This window comes from Pan troglodytes, chromosome 18 (genome assembly GCF_028858775.2).
Source record: "Pan troglodytes isolate AG18354 chromosome 18, NHGRI_mPanTro3-v2.0_pri, whole genome shotgun sequence".
NCBI lineage: Eukaryota > Metazoa > Chordata > Mammalia > Primates > Hominidae > Pan > Pan troglodytes.
This window is the reverse complement of record NC_072416.2, coordinates 84,742,280-84,759,933: the sequence shown is the minus strand read 5'-3', so window position 1 is coordinate 84,759,933 and position 17,654 is coordinate 84,742,280. Positions and strand designations below refer to the sequence as shown.

The 17,654-nt window shown below is 50.9% G+C and overlaps 1 protein-coding gene across 1 annotated transcript; it reads right to left on the bottom strand.

Moving 5' to 3' along the window:
• Nucleotides 1–7,634: 7,634 nt before the first annotated feature.
• On the bottom strand, nt 7,635–17,612 carry FOXL1 (forkhead box L1). Its single transcript, XM_016930321.4, has one exon. It carries the CDS (start codon nt 9,332–9,334, stop codon nt 8,297–8,299), a length of 1,038 nt encoding a protein of 345 aa, XP_016785810.3. The 5' UTR covers nt 9,335–17,612; the 3' UTR covers nt 7,635–8,296.
• Nucleotides 17,613–17,654: the final 42 nt, after the last annotated feature.

Sequence of the window (17,654 nt, the reverse complement as noted above, 5' to 3'; positions counted from 1 at the left end):
GATGGTGATGGTGGTGAGGGTGATGATGATGGTGATGATAATGATTGTGATGGTGATGATTATGATGATGATGGTGGTGAGGATGGTGGTGATGATGGTGGTGAGGGTGATGATGATGGTGATGATGATGGTGATGGTGGTGAGGGTGATGAGGGTGATGATGGTGATGATGATGATGGTGGTGGTGGTAATGATGATAATGATGTTAATAGTGATGGTGGTGATGGTGATGATGGTGATGGTGATGATGATGGTGATAGTGATGGTGATGATGGTGGTGGTGATGGTGGTGGTGATGGTGATGATGATGATGGTGATGATGATGATGGTGATAGTGATGGTGAGGGTGATGATGGTGGTGGTGGTGATGATAATGATGGTGGTGATGATGGTGGTGGTGGTGATGGTGGTGACGGTGATGGTTATGATGATGGTGGTGGTGATGATGATGGTGGTGGTGATGATGATAGTGATGATGGTGAGGGTGGTGATGGTGGTGGTGGTGATAATGGTGATGGTGGTGATAATGGTGGTGATGATAATGGTGATGGTGGTGATAATGGTGATGATGGTGATGATAATGGTGATGGTGGTGATAATGGTGATGATGGTGATGATAATGATGGTGGTGGTGGCGATAGTGATGATGATGATGATGGTGGTGATGATGATGGTGATGATTGTGGTGGTGGAGGTAACTGTCGTGGTGGAGGTAATTGTGGTAGCATTAATGAAATACAACCAACTTAGAGAAAGATAATATACCAAAAGTAACACCAAAATACATTGGAAATACCAAGCATACACTCTTGGAGGCAGGATTGTTACAAGTAATTGTGGGGCTACAGGTTTGTTCCCTTTTTACCACCTTTCTGAATATTATGCATTTCCTGTATGAACACATATAACTTCTACAGTGGCATTTTATTGAAAGACAAATCTACACAGAATAAAGAAAAAGGGTAGTTGAGGTCATAGAAAGATGCTGAGAGTCTACTCTGAACAAACAAAACTTGTATATAAATATGCATAGGTGAAAAGAAAGAAATGATAGCTAATGCTGAGTACGTCTTCTCTCTACCCCTACAAATGCACCCAGTGGCATATATACCTCACTGCAGGGGCTCTCAGCTCTGGTTGCAGAATCAATAGAATTGCCTGAGGAACTTATAAAAATACACCTGTCTGGTTTCACCAGAGGCCAAGTGAACCAGGGTCTGAGGTTAGGACACAGATGCTGGGCGAATCCAAAATTCCCAGGTCATCCTTGGTGCAGAGCAGGTGGGAACCACAGCCTCATGGGTTTCTTCTCATCACATTCGGATGCCGCAGTGAACACCTCCCAAAATGGCTGAGTCAGAAATGCAACACACTGGAGATACATTCGTTTCTCTTCCTTATGCCACTGAGTGGCCCTTATGGAGACAGGGGGCTGCCCTTCCCCTGAGAGTGTCTCCCTGCATGTCCATCCTTGTCCCACAACTTCAGTCAATGCAGAATGTCCAGTACACTCACGGTTCCAGAAAGAGCCCTGGGCAGTGCCAGTGATGAATTATTCATCATTTCCCCGCCAGTCATACTCTCAAGATGGAGGCTGCAGGACCGACTCAAAGTCCAAAAATGTGGGAAAGTTTATTTATTTCTCCAAAACATTCCTGATTTGTAATGTGCTTTCTAAAAATGTTCTAGCTGACCAAGCCCTGCTATATTTAGCTACAGCATTGAAAAGAAATACTCTTTACACTTTATAAGGCGGGCTATGAAATGCATGAGTTTAGGGAAAACTGCTCCTCCAGGCTAGGCCCTTTCTCCCCAGGAGAGGGGTGGAGCCTCGGTTTTGGCTTATAGGAATGGTCTCAGTGCTGGGGGGCAGAAATAAAGAGTTGTATTCATTCCCAAGGCCCTTGAGTTCACAATGGCTAGACAGTCAGCCCTGGGAAGTCTCCTCTAGGCTCCTTGTACCGCCTGGGCTAAGCAAAGAAGCACCAAAGGAATGTTGCTCTCCTCCAGCCTGTGAAAATCATCTCTCCTATGGTTTTCCTAAGATCCCCCGTCGTGTGTAGCAGCTTATTTTGCTTTTGGTTTCGTGTTCAAACGGTTGGATCATCTCGAGAGAGGAAACACGGCAACAAAAAGATGAAATGGATCCCAGCCTGCCCGGGCAGGAGGACTGCAGAAATCAGCCCCAGGAGCCTTCTGTTCTCAACAGAATTCTCTAACATGAGCAGCACTGTTTGTTCGTGTTTTTGTTGCTGAACAGAGAAGTCATGAGTGGAGACTAGAGGTTACGTCTGTATACAGCCATAAGACTTAGCATGTATTGAGTGTTTTCTGTATGCCAGACATTTTACAAACATCAACTCATTTAACTCTGATGAGGTCCCATGCAGGAGGAGAGATTATGCTTCCTGCTTTACAGATGAGAACCAGGGCAGGCTGTGGTCATGAATGTATAACCATCATTTAATTTATGCCCATTACAGCTCTATGAAGTAGTTACTAATGTTATTTGTACCCATGCCAGGAGTTAAGGGACAAAAGAGTTAGGTCACTGCCAATGTCAACAGCAAGTGAGGGCTCAGCTGCATTATTAGCCTCTGTCTCATGGGCTCCGAGGCCACACTCTTATCCAGGTTAAGGAACCCTCTTCCGGGGCCACCTCACCCTGACTAGATCAATTACTGAGGGGTAAGGAATCAATAAGATGCAATTACAGCAATTGTTCCCATTGTTGGGTGTGTTGGAGTGGACCTGGAAGAGGTGGATAGGAGATGGTGACCAGCTACCTGGGAGAGATGAGAAGCCGAGAGATGAGAAGCCAAGAGCTCTGGGTGGCGTGACGTTCATAATACTTCTGCTGCACATTGCAAAGGCATGAACTGTTCCTTAAAGTTCACGCTGTCGAAGTCCACGTGACCTCGCAAACTCCAGGGTGTTGTTCCTCACCCTTCCAAGTGGGCTTAACACGGACACTGCCCTGGGGTGGAGACCCTTTTTTCGTCCCAACTTCTTCTGGATTGGGCTTGAGGATGCCCTCACCAACATGTGGTCCACACATTCTAGAAGGGCAGGACAGCGTCAGCCACACAACCCAGTGAAGGCTGGGCCCTGTGGCTCACCCCTGTAATCCCAGTGCTTTGGGAGACTGAGGTGGGAGAGTCACTTGAGGTCAAGAGTTCGAGACCAGCCTGGGCAACATGCCAGACCCCTCTCTGCAAACATAAAAATTTGTGAAATAAGCCAAGTGTAATAGTGTGCACGTATGGTCCCAGCTACTCAGGAGGCTGAGGCAGGAGGCTGGCTTGAGCCCAGGAGTTTGAGGCTAGTGAGCTATGACTACACCACTGCATGGCAATCCAGCCTGGGCAACTCAGCCTCAAAAAAAAAAAAAAAAAAAAAAAGGAAAGAAAAGAAAAAGAAAAACCATTACTACTGTGCACAGTCAAAGACAGTCCAGCAACTTCTCAGACTCCAAGACATCCCGGCAGAGATGCATGGCCAGGGCAGGCCCTCTCTGGAACTCAGTTGAAGCCGAGGCCCTGCCCACCTAAGAGGGACCCAGATTAGTATCTACAGCCTGCTTCTCTTGGAAGCTTGCCAGTTGGGAGATTCCAATCTTCTGGAATTCCAGATGCAGCCATAGGCATTGTCTGGGACATCCCAGCCTTGGCTTTTGTACATCAAGGTGTGGTCAGGGCAGCGGCAACTTCCTGGTCCCAGCAGAAGGACCCCCAGTGTGCTGGTCACAGTCAGCTTGCCCAGCACTTCCCTGGTCCACTCGCAGCCCCTCTTCACCTCCTCTGCAGGTTGACCCCTATGGACAGCACTACCTGGGCTACCTTGCAGGCTGGGTTTCTTGCAGGTTTCAGCCCATCGGAGGCATCAGATGAGGCTGGAAGGCGGAAGAGGAGAGGTGGGATATTTCCCTTCCCTCCTGTCTGCTCCAGCACTGTGGCTCCTTTCCACTCCAGCTCTGAAGGTGGTACCTGCTGCAGGCTGAGGGGGCAGAGGCAGGATGGAGCTGTTCTCACCCTTGCTAATCACTGGTGGTTTCGTTCACCCAGCCCACTCCTCCATAAATAGTCCTTCCACCCTGATCCTTTCCATGGAGCCATCTAAGTGGGCTTCTATTTCCTGCCAGGACGCTGATTCTTGTACCTAATGGAAAAAACAGGTTGGGACCAAATCTTTGTCCCATTGCTTCCCTCCACCCCCACTGCTACTGTAAAGATACCTGAGTTGACTGTGACCCCCCCAGATTTCATTTGCACCCCATGGTGGAGAGCCTGAGCTTGACTCTACATCTGGCCTATAAGCCACACATTTGATTTGCCTAGTGCAATTGGCATTTGGATGCCATCTGAAGGGACAGAACTTCCCTCACCCCAATTCAGCCCAAGCCCCACCACTGCCCGCTCCAGTGATCAGGCCCCACTCCAGGTCACTGTAAACACCTGTGGCCCATCCCTAGCCCTGAAGAACTCAGCACTGGGGCCTCTGGATAACCACCAGCAGAGGAGAGAGCTTGTCATGTGGCCATTCAGGTGTATTTTAAAAAGTGCTTTAAATGTGAGTCAAAAGAATCTTACTTTTCCACAAACTCACGCTTTTTATTTTTAATGGACAAACTTTGCTTTTTATCATTTATGTTTTTCATTCTATGAAACAACCTTTATTTCATGGAAACAAGACTCCAGCCACCATGAAGCCAGGAAGTGCACAAAATCATGGCTCTCCCCCTATTTTCTCACTCCTGGGTGCAGCTGGTTACTGGAAACGTCACCTACTTTTGTGATGTTAACATTAACCTGCCAGGGTCTGGGCAGGCTGGCTCTGGCTTTCAGCTGTAACAATAATTATATGTGGCTAATTCTTTAACATACACACGGGCATACACTCACCACTTTGAGTGAAATGGTGAAGACCACCATTCAAACGGGCACAATTAAATCTGAAAATGGCTAAGATGGTCCTATTCAGGTTCTCAAAACTCTTATGGTTCACTGGAGGCCCAGGAGGCCGTTTGTTTCTAGAAGAGCCAGCAACTAGATGAGGCCAGGCAGAGCAAGAGTCCTTTGTAAAGTTCTCTGTCCTTGTGAACGGAGGGAAAAGTTCTCAAAGCGGGTGTCTTCCGCGATGTTTAAATAAAATCTGTCAGTTTCACTATACTAACACAGAACAATAAAGTTATCCCTGGTTCATACTACATAGAGAAACAAAACTATTAAAGCTATATAGAAATTATTATCTATTTTTAAAAACTATATAGAAAAACAAAATCTTTCAAATAATATCAATACTTGGGTTAAAGTGAAAGGACTCAGTACTTGATCTGAGTCTCAGGTATATTCAAAAAAGATACATTTATGAGCATTCATGTACACAGAACAAATACACACACACACCCCTACACATTCATGTATATATATGTATATACATATATATAAACGTGTACATATGTATACACACTTGGTTATCAAACATGTGCCTGCCATATCCTCATTATGATCAGTGCACTCATATGTGTGTGGGTATTTGTTTGTGTGTGTGTGTAATCAGGGCTTGAACCAAAGATCATTTACAGAAGACATATCTGTTCCCTTTGTTTAGATGAGAGCAGAGAGGTATTCCTTCAGATTGCCTAAGAGCACAATGATAAGCTTGCTTCTGGCTCACCCTAATTAGAGCTGAGATTTTGTTTTAATGAAGAGCAGAAACTATTGATCTTATTGAGCCATAATTTTGAGCCAACGATTAAATATGGATCAATAGAACAGCTATTCGGATTGGTAAGACCCAAACCTCCTCTTTTTGGTTCAGGAGGAAGGAATACACATGAAATTATATAGATTACATAAAAACGACCTCAGTATCCATTTGTCTTAGCTTTTCTAAACCAGACAAAAGTTGGGATTAAATAGAATTTCTCTTTATGCATGTATAAACACACAAAGTGGATACATCTGCATTTTTTCTGTGTCATAAAAGTAACATTTGTACAATACTTTTTGGAATAGTAACTTTAAAATACGATCCTTTTAAAACTGCAGTATCAAATTATTTGCTTCTTCAAAACATAGCCATCACAAATTAACAAAACCTCCCAAGATAACATACAAACACAAAAAAGAAAAAGGAAAGATTAAAAACCGATTCAATACGGCAGAATTAACTCATCGTGCTTTCTGATATGGAGGCAGCTTCCTGGGCCCGGCATCCTCTCCACTCCTTCCCCTCCATCTGTGTGTTTACCCCTCAGAAGCCAGAGCCTCCTGAGATGCTAACACGACTCCCAGATATAATCCCAGTCTCCTCTTTCTTATTACACTGTTTGTTTATTTCCCTCCAGTAATCCATTGAACCAGTCACTGAGAGGTTAATGAAAAAACAACTTTATTCACAGAGGCTGAGAGTTTGGGATAGCAAAACATCCAGTGACAGCCCTTTCGCTACATTTTCAGTGAATCACAGTGAGCCTGGATCTCAGCAATGGCTCCTCCTGGAAGTTCTTCCAATCAAGGCTGGCCTGAAGTTTCCCAGAGTCTTCCCACTGGCCTGGGTAGAACCCAGTCGTGGAAGCCTGGTTCAGCATGGATAGGAGAATGAATTTTCCAAAAGTCACCTCTATGCCTGTGAATTATCCAATTACTCTGCCGGCCTGAAATGTCCTTTCCAACACATTGACCAACAGGCCCTCTGGATTCAAAGTTTGTCATCATTTTTAGACAAGTCCTGGAAACTATTTTAAAAGCGATCTTAAAGATCTCCCTCCCAACCTATTTCCAATAGTGCGTGACTACTTGTGTGTTTATCACATGACATAAAATAAAAGTGACTTAGAGGTTCAGAAAATTGCATTTCAGGGCCTCAAAGATGACCCAGCTAGAGATGGCATAGGGGTCGGTTGCATTTCCCCGGAAGCTGCAAGCTGAACTTGGTTGTGAACATCTCAATGTTCTTAATTAGATTTTTGTTGCAGACCTTTGCTCCCCTCCCCAGACTGCCAGTCACCTCTTTAAGGTTTTTAGTTAGCATCAGCCTCCAGGCCTGCCTGGCAGGGCTGGGAGGGAAGAGCGGGCGGCTGCAGGGGGTGCGGGGGCCAGGAGTGCCTGGGAGATTCCTGCCATCAAACCTCAGGTCCTCTGGGGCCCAGAGAGGCCCCTTCCAGCGGACACCAGCACGTCCCCTTATTCTTCCCCCGCATTCATCCCTCTCTCTCTCTGCATCTGCTTTTGGTTGTTTCACCCAACTTTTAAAATTAAATGTAGTCTTTCATTATCTGTTTCTGAAAAATATAGCGACCACCAAGCCTGGATCTTGAAAAAACATGGAAATCAAAACTCTGACATTGTCCAAGGCATATCCCCTTCCCCTCACAGCCTTCCTCATGGTATCCCTTGAAATATTTTGATCCCTTAAAAACAAAAGCAAAAGGATAGGACGTCTGCTGTTGTGGGTTACATAGCTGCATGTGTATTGGCTAATGAGCTATCGTAATGCAAGAAGATGTTATATAGAGTGCTAAAAATTGTTAATACAGGCGTTTTCAAAGGTCAATGCTTAGAGTCAAGTATTTATGCAAAGAATGAAACATGTTCTTTTTACTACCCAGAAAGAAATTAAGAGAAAAAGTCTCTGTTTAAAATAAAAGTGTTATTGCTCTGGGTGGTTATCAGCTTCTATAGCTGAACATTGGTCATAAATCCTCATCGGGCCCTCCATCTCTCAGAAAACCTGAAAACCCGGGGTCACCCCCGGCACCTCCACAACGTCAAGTCAGGAACAAACCCAGCTGTGACCACCCACCACCCAGATGGGCTCAAAACCAAGGCCTGAGCCACACGGCAACAGCGAAGCAGGCGACGGTCATACGGGGGGTCCCCGGTCGAAAGGACCTCACTGCACCTGTAAGGCCTGCCTTGCGTGGTCTGCGGGCCCTTGCATGCCCGGGACGCGCAGGACCTGTGGTGGGAGGCTGAAGACCACACTCCATTAGACAGGCCAAAAGTCAAGAAATCTCCCGCGGTAGAGGTCCCTGCAGGGCCCACGTGCGGTGCCCATGACCCCGCGGGGATCTTTTAAGTCTCCGTAGCTGCTCCCAGTTGCTGGGAAAAGTTTGCTTCGGAGAAGACAGGCCAGCGCGCCCACCTGCGCGCAATGGTTGGTAACACTTCCCTGAACCCACAGGCCGACCCAGGCAAAGATCATTTTAAAATCCTCCGCCGGTGGGAGCTGTGGCCTTTCGCTCAGCGGAGGCTCAGGCTGGGCCGGGAGAAGAACCGTGCCATTGTTTGCTTTACTGGAAGTGGAGTACCGTGTCGGGAAGCTGCAGGGGGAAATAGGAGAGGAAGGGGATCCCGAGCTGGTAAAAGCCGCCCTGGACATGCGGGTCGAGCATCAGGGAAGCGTTGAAAGGCGGACGGAGGCTGGAGGAGGCGGCCAGGAGGGAGGCACCCAGACGGCCGCCGGGCCCAGGCTTGACACCCCCTAGGAGTTCGTCCGCTGAAGGCGGCTTCTGGCCCTGCTTTCCCGCCAGGATGCTGTCTATGCTGAAGCTCTTGGACTTGTCGGAGCTCTTCGGAGAGCTGCGGGAGGCGGGGCGCAGAGGGGACCCCGGGCCGTCCCCTGTGCGCGCTGGCTGGCCGACCGCCACGGCCGCTGCGCCCTGGGCAGCGTCACCAGCGTCCTCGTTCGGGAACGCGGTCCCCGGCCAGTGGAGGGGCGCCGGCGGAGAGGGGCCGTCCAGGAGGGGAGAGGGGCCGGCGGGCGCTGCCTCCAGGCGGGAGATTGCGGGGCCCGAGCCCCCTGCCCCGCTCCCCGCCTCCGGCTGCGCCTCCGCGCTGCGCTCGTGCGTCTCGGCGCGGGGCCTCTTGGCCTCCGGGGCCCCGGGGCCCGGCTTGGGCTTCCTCTTCCGGCGCCGGTAGTTGCCGTTCTCAAACATGTCCAGGCAGCGGGGGTCCAGCGTCCAGTAGCTGCCCTTGCCTGGCCGCCCTTTCTCGCGGGGCACCTTGACGAAGCAGTCGTTGAGCGAGAGGTTGTGGCGGATGCTGTTCTGCCAGCCCTGCCGGTTGTCGTGGTAGAAGGGGAAGCGGTCCATGATGAACTGGTAGATGCCGTTGAGCGTGACCCTCTGCTCGGGCGCGTCCTGGATCGCCATGGCGATGAGCGCGATGTAGCTGTAGGGAGGCTTCTGCGGGGTCTCGGCCCGGCCCGAGGCAGCTAGAGCAGCCGCGGGGGCGAAGGCCAGAGGGAGCCCGGGTCTCTCGGGACCGTACAGATACAGCATGGGCGAGGCGGCCAGGGCAGGCAGCCGGGGATCGAAGAGGTGACTCATGGCAAGCGAGAGCCTGCGCTGCGCTCCCCGCAACGCAGGAGACCCGGGCGGCCTAGGCACTGCGCCCCGCGCCGCAAGGGCCCTCCCGGGGAGCCAGCCGTGCCTCTGCCTCTGGCTCTGCCGCTCTCCCCGGCCGCTCCGTGCTCTGTCCCTTCTTCATGGCTTTAAAAATGTTAAATAATTGTTGTAAGTTTGCTGTTATATGTTGACTTAGCCCTGGAAAATAAATTGTCTATGATAAACAGTCCTTGTGTTCTCAGCCCACCCACATTAATTAAAATTTCATTGCTGAAAAACTCCAAGCTTTTCCCTCCACGTGTCTTTTTGATACCAGCCAATCGGTTTTGGGGCTATTCCTTCATTTGTTTATAGAATTAGTCTGTTGATAAGTCCGCCCACCCAAGTTGAATCAAGCTGTGTTTATTTGGAAAAATTTCCGGGCACCCAATATATAAACGCACTGATCTGATGTTTGAAATATCACGTCCACCCCTTGACGCTGTAAGCACACACAGTCAGTGAGGCAGGATGTAGACTGCGGTGGCTCAGAGCAGGGTCTGCTGAGCCAGGAAGGAGAGGTGGAGATGGGGGTGGGTGTGCAGGGATGAGTTTTACGCTGGCCTGGGGGAGCCCCATAACGCCAGGGCCTCCCACAAAAGGCCTTTTCTTCTCCCATGCTTAACCGGAGATATCGAGATGCCACAGTCTAGTAAAACACTTTCTGAGGTCCTAGGAACCTTTTAGATTGGGGCAGGGAGAGTATCTAAGAAGCCTGAGTGTCTGCTGAGAAGGGGATGCGGCCCTCCCTAGAAAAACAGGTGGCAGACCCAGTAGGAGGTGGCACTCTCTAGGGACCTGCTCTCCCACACCCTCCCTTCCAGGGCTCTCCGGAAATCGGAGGGAAAGTGGACTCTGGGAGCCCAGTCTCTCTGGAAGGGAAGGCCTAAGGCACTGGGGGCCTGGGGAAGAGCTCATGGTCCACAGCTCCATTGAGGAAGGTTTCAAAATAAACCCATTTAGAGAACCAGGGGCAAAAGTAAGGTCCTCCTGATGGGGCCAAGGTTGCAAGAGAGGAACACCATAAAAGGAGGCCGTGGCAGCTGGCGCGGGAGGCCTGGTATTTGTGAATGTGGGTCTCCAGCTTTATATTCTGGGCTTTCCTGTTTATAACAAGGAGGGGGTTATAACAACTTTACAAGTGCGTGCAGCTGGCCCGTGATTACATTAGGCATTTGGGAAGCCTGCTTGCTCTCCCCGTATCCACCCACCCTGGGGTGTACGCGGCCCTCCACCCCCATCTCATTTTACATTTTCCCACATCACTGTTTGAATAAAAAATCCTGAATCATGCTGATTTCGAAGGGGGCCTCTCTTCCCCACTCCACCGGTTAGGGTAAGGGTAGAGGCACCTAGTGTGACTACTTCCTGTTTATGATCACCCCCTGAATATTAAAACACACACACACTGTCACACACACACACGTTCGGATAACTGGCGTCTCATTGAGCAAATCGTGTGAGCATGTCAAAGAGATGAGGGAAGGGGGAGGATGGCAGGTGGGTGTAGAAATGGCCCACTGCCAGTGGGCCAGGAAGGAGGGAGAGGCACCGAGGGCACTTACAGGGGTAGGGGGAGTGTCTGCCGCTGCCACACCCGGCTGAGGATGTGAGTGCTCAGGTAGCCTCTGAACACGGAAACGTGGCGGGCATCCTTTTTCAAAATGAGAAAATCAGAAATAACCCGTGTGTTTGGGTTTCCTGGGTACCCAGCCCATGGAATAAGTAGACCGCAGGGGAGCCGGTAAATTTAAAATACCAAAAAGGAAGTCGCAGGAAGGGTGGAAAAACCGGTCTGGGTACCGGCACTGCCTGCGGGAGCGACAGGCCAGTCCCTGGGACACCTCGGGCCTCCCTCCGCGGCCCTGCTCCTCTAACGTGGGTCCAGCGAGCAGCCCGGCCGCGCCCGCCTAGGTCCTGGGGGTGAACCTCCGGCCAGGAGGGGCGGGGCTTTGTCCTTTCGTTACCACTTGCTCTCACCCGCGCACCCCTTTCAAACTTGGGATGAAGAAACCTCAATGCCAGCGCCTTTGCAACCCGCAGGCCCCACAGTCTCTGGGGTCACCCAACCTCTCCGGGGCCGCGCGCCCCCAGCAAGCTCAAGTTTGGATCCAGTTCCTTCTCCAGCCTCGGCGCTCGCTCCAACACACACAGACCGAGAGATAAACCGGTGTCACTATGCAACCCCTTCCCCACCTTCCTATCCCACAGCCCCTCCTGGAGCTCCCCACGCGGCACCCGAAGTCCAGCACGCACATCCCTGGCTCTACCGAAACTCCCGCCGTCCCGGCGCGTCTTCTAAACTCTAAGGCAAATCCGAGCTTGAATTTGTACGGTGATAAATACTGCCCGATTTGGTAATGGGCGGGACGTGGGCGGAGACACGGGAGGCTGGTGGGCGGGGCACCGATAGTAAAGCAAAAAAAAAAAAAAAAAGAGAGAGAAAGAGGGAGAGATTAGGAGAGAGAGAAAAAAAACAAAAAACAAAAAACAAATGCCCACGCTCTAGTCGCGGTTTGGAGACGCACACCCAGCCCCGCGCGTTTGCAGAAGTGTGCAAAATCTCTGGGAGGTTTCAGCTGTAGAACTCCGGCTTTGCGCCCCAGCCCGGCTCCAGAGCGGGTTTGAATCCCGGGCTCCCGGGTGATTGATGAGTTTGTAACCTGAGCCTAGGAGGGGCCTCTGTTAGAAGGAACCCCGCGCTGGGGCAATTTCCATATTTCCGGGGAGTGCAGGCTCAAGCCCTGGGAGTCCGAGAGCGGATGCGCCCTCGTGCGGAGGCTCTGTTGGCTGAGGCCAGAGCGAAGGGCCTGCGGGAGGCAGCCGAGCCTGGGAGACGGCCGGGCGGGCCTCTAGAACGAGTGTCCTAGAGAGCCAGATGGGGACACTGAATGTTCCCTGTAGATTCATAAGCCTCGGATCCCAGAAAAGCGCGTCATCTGAGAAGTCACTTGGTGAGGGCTCACCTCCCAGCCTGCAAGAAAAGCCTGAGATCTCTGGCCTGCCCGGATGCTCCAGAAGGACTGGAGTTTCCAACTCTGAGGCTTGAGCAGAAACGGGGTTCAGCGTGGGATGAGGGTAGACCGCCTCCTTCCCAGTCCTGGGACAAAGCGCATGTGCGTTCCTCAGGGAGGCAGATCAGAGACCAGGCATTGGTGATGAAAACGGCCTCAGATAAAAAGGCTGACCGGTAAGAGACAAGAGCTCCTCCCACTGCGCCCCAAGCCATCCACTCAACCTTCCTCACTGGAAAGCAAAAAGCAGAAACCTGAGTTAACAGTAATCTGTGTCGCTTTCCAAATATCTGCATCACTTTTCCAAACGTAAAGACAGTTACCACATGTACGACGTGTGTGTGTGTTACATACGTATGCATGATTCCACCGCGTGTAGCACGTTTGAGAAGAGCTGCGGTGGAAAGATGAAGGGTTTAGCCCCTCACCTTACTGACAACCTAAAAACATTGGAGACAGATGATAATAATATGAATAACTAGAATGTACTGAGCCATTTCATCCTCACAGCAGCCCTAATAGAAACCTCTGTCGCTCCCATTTTGCAAACCAGGAAACTGAACAAAGCCCTGTAAGTTAACCTGCCTCAGGTGTCCCATGAGGAAGTGCTCCAAAGACAGAAAATCATCTTACAACAGCACCAGTGTGGACACTCAGGGCTCCATGGAAGTTCTCTTGCCAACTCTTACTAAATCTGTGAAAGGCAGGCGTGGCAGATTCACCCATTTGACAGATGATGAAACTGAGGCTCGGCACAGAACACCCCAAGACCCTGAAAGTAGGAAATGGCTGCACAGGGACCACAGCCCACGTGAGTGTCCTCCAAAAGTGGGTGCTCTGGGGTCTGACATGCTCAGGTATCTGGAAGGACTCAGAGGCAGAGATTGTCTGGAGTAGACAGTGGGAGAGGGGCCCTCCAGAGAGGAGAGGGTGTGCAGCACCCCCGGAGCTGGGAGATTCGGGACATTGTAAGAAAATCCCAGAGTCCTCGCTTATGTTCCACCAAAAGCCAGAAGACCTCTCCCTCCTTCCCTCCCCGCCCGCTTTGAAGAGAGTGGAAGGTTTCCAGAGCTGGAGTAGCAGGGCCCAGGGCCTCCCTTCTCTTGGGAGGCAGTGAGCGGGACATGAAGGTAATGGTGGTCCCACTGAATCAGCAAATGCAGAAGGAGACCCAAAAGCTGGGTGGGACTTCCCAAACGATGCACTTATTTATAGCACACCTTGTTCCCAGAAATGATGGAAAGGCTCTAAACAGAGGCAGTTGGTGCACATGCTCTCACTGGGTTTTTGAAAAGCCCAGCCCTCTGCTTTCCCTGTAGAGCAGGAAGGTTGAAAAAGGAAGGAAAAGCCTGGCAGAATTAAAGGTGAGTGGCATCTTCCCAGACACAGTGGCGTTCCCCGCCGGGGCTGCATAGCACGGTATGATAAATGCAGGTCACTCAGACCAAAGATTCCTTTCTCTTCCTCTTTTTCTCTTCTGTGTTCCACGTAAACCTTAATGGCTGGTCATGAGAGTTTACTATGAACAGGACACTATGGAAGCACCTTGCCAACCTGTGTGACATTCATGAATCCCGGAGATAACCCTCTCAATGCTATGACTGTTTTCAGCCGAGAGACTGTCCCAGAGTGCTTAAGGTGATCTGTCTGATGTCACCTGAATCTTAGTAAGGGCCTGAGTTGGTGCACATGGATTCGGCCTTAGAGAGAGGGACTCCACTAGGAAGGCCACCTGTGAAAATAACACAAGACAGATGGAGACCCAGGGCCAGAGGGCCGCTGAGACAGGTGAGGCCCAGGGTCTCCATGACCTCGCAGCCTGGGTGGGCATAGACTGACGTTCCAGAGCATGAAGCTGCACCTCAGGACACAAAGGGGGTGGAAGCCTCCCAGCTCCATGCCCTAAATGGGTCTGGGATGCCAGCAGCTTTACCAACCATGCCCCCTTCCCTCTTCACATACCCACCACCCAGGATGAAGTCCCCACAAGGCTGACACTCAGACAAACCTAGCCCTCTGCTTTTGCTCTACAGCAGGAAGGTTGAAAAGGGAAGAGAAAGCCTGGCACAAATTACAGGTGGGTGGTGTCTTCCCAGACCCAGTGGCTGTCCCTGAAGAGCGGCTGCCAGCCTTCCAATCTCCCCTGAAACCGTCCGCCCCCTTCCTTACATGCCTATGTCAAAAAGCAAACATTTCAAACGTCTTCGTGAGCTGAGGCCATGCAAGAGGCAGGCAGGGAACGCTTCTCAAAGTTTGGGAAAGCATTTCAAATATGTGGTGCAAGAAAGTGCTCACTGGGAGGCAAGGGGCGGGCTCTCTGGGTAGCTCTGACCCGGCCTGTCCCACTCACCTGGAACAAAAGCACTGGACTCCAGACCCCCAACCAGCCTCAGCCTACTGGCACCTAAGGCATAAAACCTCAGGTCTCTACTTACCCACCTTCATCCCACTGAGAGAGTCAGACAGGGACGCAGGCAAACACATGTTCCCAAGCTGCCAACCACAGGCTCGGAGACCTCAGCACTTTCTCAAGACACGTGGCTCTGCCCACCCTTCAATGAGTGTCTTATCTTGGTGTCTCTATCTCCACCCAGCTCATGTTTTCAGTTAACAATAAGTTCCCATCAACCAACCTTGCCCAACACCCCCACCCCCTTTTTTGGATGGGGGTGGGGAGGAGGAGTGAGGAGACCTTCACAAGCACACAGGGTTCATTTTCACCGGTGAGCCGGGAGCTCTGTTCACAAGCCTCTCCCTGCGCCAGCAGCAACCCCCACGCAGTCACTGGGTAAAGGGAAGGGGACCTACCCCCGAAAGATTTATGAGCCAAGCGCAGAAGTTCCCAGGACCCTGTGTTTTCTTCTGCGTCTGGTTTCTGATCTTCATGTCTTGGTGGCAGGAGGGTCAGCAGTATAAGTGAGGCCCCATGGCAGCAGCCCTGGCTATGCCCAGAAGGGGAGTGCAGCGCAGCCCTGGCCACCTGGTCATTTTACAGATAAAGAGACCAAGGCCAGGGAGGGGAAATGGTTTGTTCACACAGAAAGATGTGGTCTTCTCATTCCTAGCCCAGTGCTCCAGCAATTCCCGGACAAAAGTCACAGCAAGATTTGCATCTTCAGGGATAGGTCACCTATTCCAGAGCAGTGATGGCCTTTTGACCACAGACCCAAGCCCAGCCTTCGAGAGGCCTGGGCACGGCCAGCAGGATGCAGGCAGTCCCTCTTCCTGAAAGCTGTGAACTTGGGGTGGAGCCTCAGAGGTTACACAAGATGGCCCATTCGAGGAGGCTACTCTGGCTATAGCCTCTCTGGGGCTGAGAATGTACGGGATGCTCAGAGGCCATGGGGGTCTCTCCGGGTGGCCCATATCTGTCATAACTGGACTGTGCTTAGAGTCAGAGGCCACCCAGCCAAAACCCGCCAGGGATGCAGCGTTAAATCAATGGGAAGGTCTCTACCATGGTGTTCGGGCACTTTCATTTTATTTGCCACATCTTTGTGATTGGCCCTGCGATATCTTCTTACTGGGTCAGGAAGGCACAGGGTTATCAGACAGACTTCGTGCAAACTGCATTTGCGTGGTCTGTAGAGGCGCCCCAGCCCAGAGTCCCTGCAGCCTGTGGCAGACACTCTGACCCTACCATCCTCAACCTCCTTTCACCTTTCCTTGAAAGGCCCAGAACCTCCTGAGGACCAGAAGGCAATAGGAAAAGGTGGTGGATGAGCGGATCAAGAATAGCCAATGCCCTGGGCACGTACTTTTTGTACACTGGGCAGCAGACGAGCAGGGTGGCTGCCAAGACGCAAAACTGTTGGTGAGAACGTTGGCTATTCACAGCACGTGCTATGGAATCTTCCCACTCCGCTGGGAGAGCAACAGATGCCCCAGAGGCCATTAAGCCCCCAGGCCTGAGGTCCACACAGGCACTGCAGGACGCCGGGGTTGCAGAAGACCGGGGCTGCACAGAGCTCTGAGCCAGCTCACAGCACAAGGGGCCACCGGCCTTCTAGCACTTACCGCACCTATCCCTGTCCCCACTGAGACGAGGAAGCCTTGAGTGACAGGGTCCTCAGATGAGTCCCAAAATCCCCAGGCCGCTACACACTAAGGGCCTGGTTCTCCACTCTGCTGCCGCCGAAGACCTGAATAAAGCTTCAGATACAATCCCCCAGTTGCCCACGTTCCCCAAGGAATGGAAAAAACCCCTCCCGATAACCTCCACAAGGGCCACTCACTTGGGCTTCCGGCCCCCACACAGCAGGACTTCTTTAAAAAGGCTTCCTAAAGGTGCAAAAGCCCAGCGTAGTTTCAACAGCAGAGCTGGGGGCTCTCAGCCACACCGTCGCTCTCCTTTATTTTCCGTGTGTCTCTCAGGCCTCACCACTAACAGGACACCAACGGTTTCAAAGCTTACGATGAGGGCAAGCTTTCAGAAAGATTTCTTTAAAACGTCTAGGGAAGGGAAAAAGCCAGCTCGCTTACCGTCTGGAATACTCTCCTCTTCTCCTGGGGCAAATAGCATGAAGCGAGCAGAAGTAAAATGAAACCGTCACGGCAGACGCAGGCAAGGAGCTTGGGCCACCTTCTTCTGCAGCTTGGAGAGGGTCTCTCCCCACCCCTACCTCCTTAACTTCCTCCTCCTGTTCACTCAACCAAAGCCCGTCTGGCCTGGGGCCTGCTGAAAGTCTAGCACCCGGACACCCGGGAACCCGCACATTATGAAAAAGAATGAGACAGCCTCCAAGTCTTAACTGTGTGCCACCTCTGGGGCCACAGATTGAAAGAGACTGTGTTGCACATGTGGGGAAAATTATTATACTTTAAGCTTCCCCTAATTCTATTTCAACATAGCGTGGAGATAAAGTGCCACGTTTAAAACAACAAGAAAAACACCTGGGTTACGTTCAGCGCCACGGCATCAAGCAAAATCACCTTTAGCAAAATCATCTGGTCTTGAAACATTAAGCTCACAAAGAACTTCAGCATTAGCAAGGTACAGCTCACCTGCTGGGGTGGGAATTGATGAAGCTTTGGTCCCCAAATTCACACATAGAGGCCAGCAGGGGAGTGGTGGACTTCAGCCATTGAAATAGATAATAAAGCCATTTCGTCAGCTACATTTCACAAAAACTATGTTGCTATTAAAAATGTAAAAGACGAGATATTAACATTGAAAACAAAAAATAATCTCTTATTTAACATATTGAAAAACTTGAATTTAGAACTCTAAAAATATCATAAATTATTTT

Bases quoted from the DNA above. Each gene is read 5' to 3' on its own strand.
- FOXL1 (XM_016930321.4), bottom strand. From the start codon at position 9,334: ATGAGTCACCTCTTCGATCCCCGGCTGCCTGCCCTGGCCGCCTCGCCC.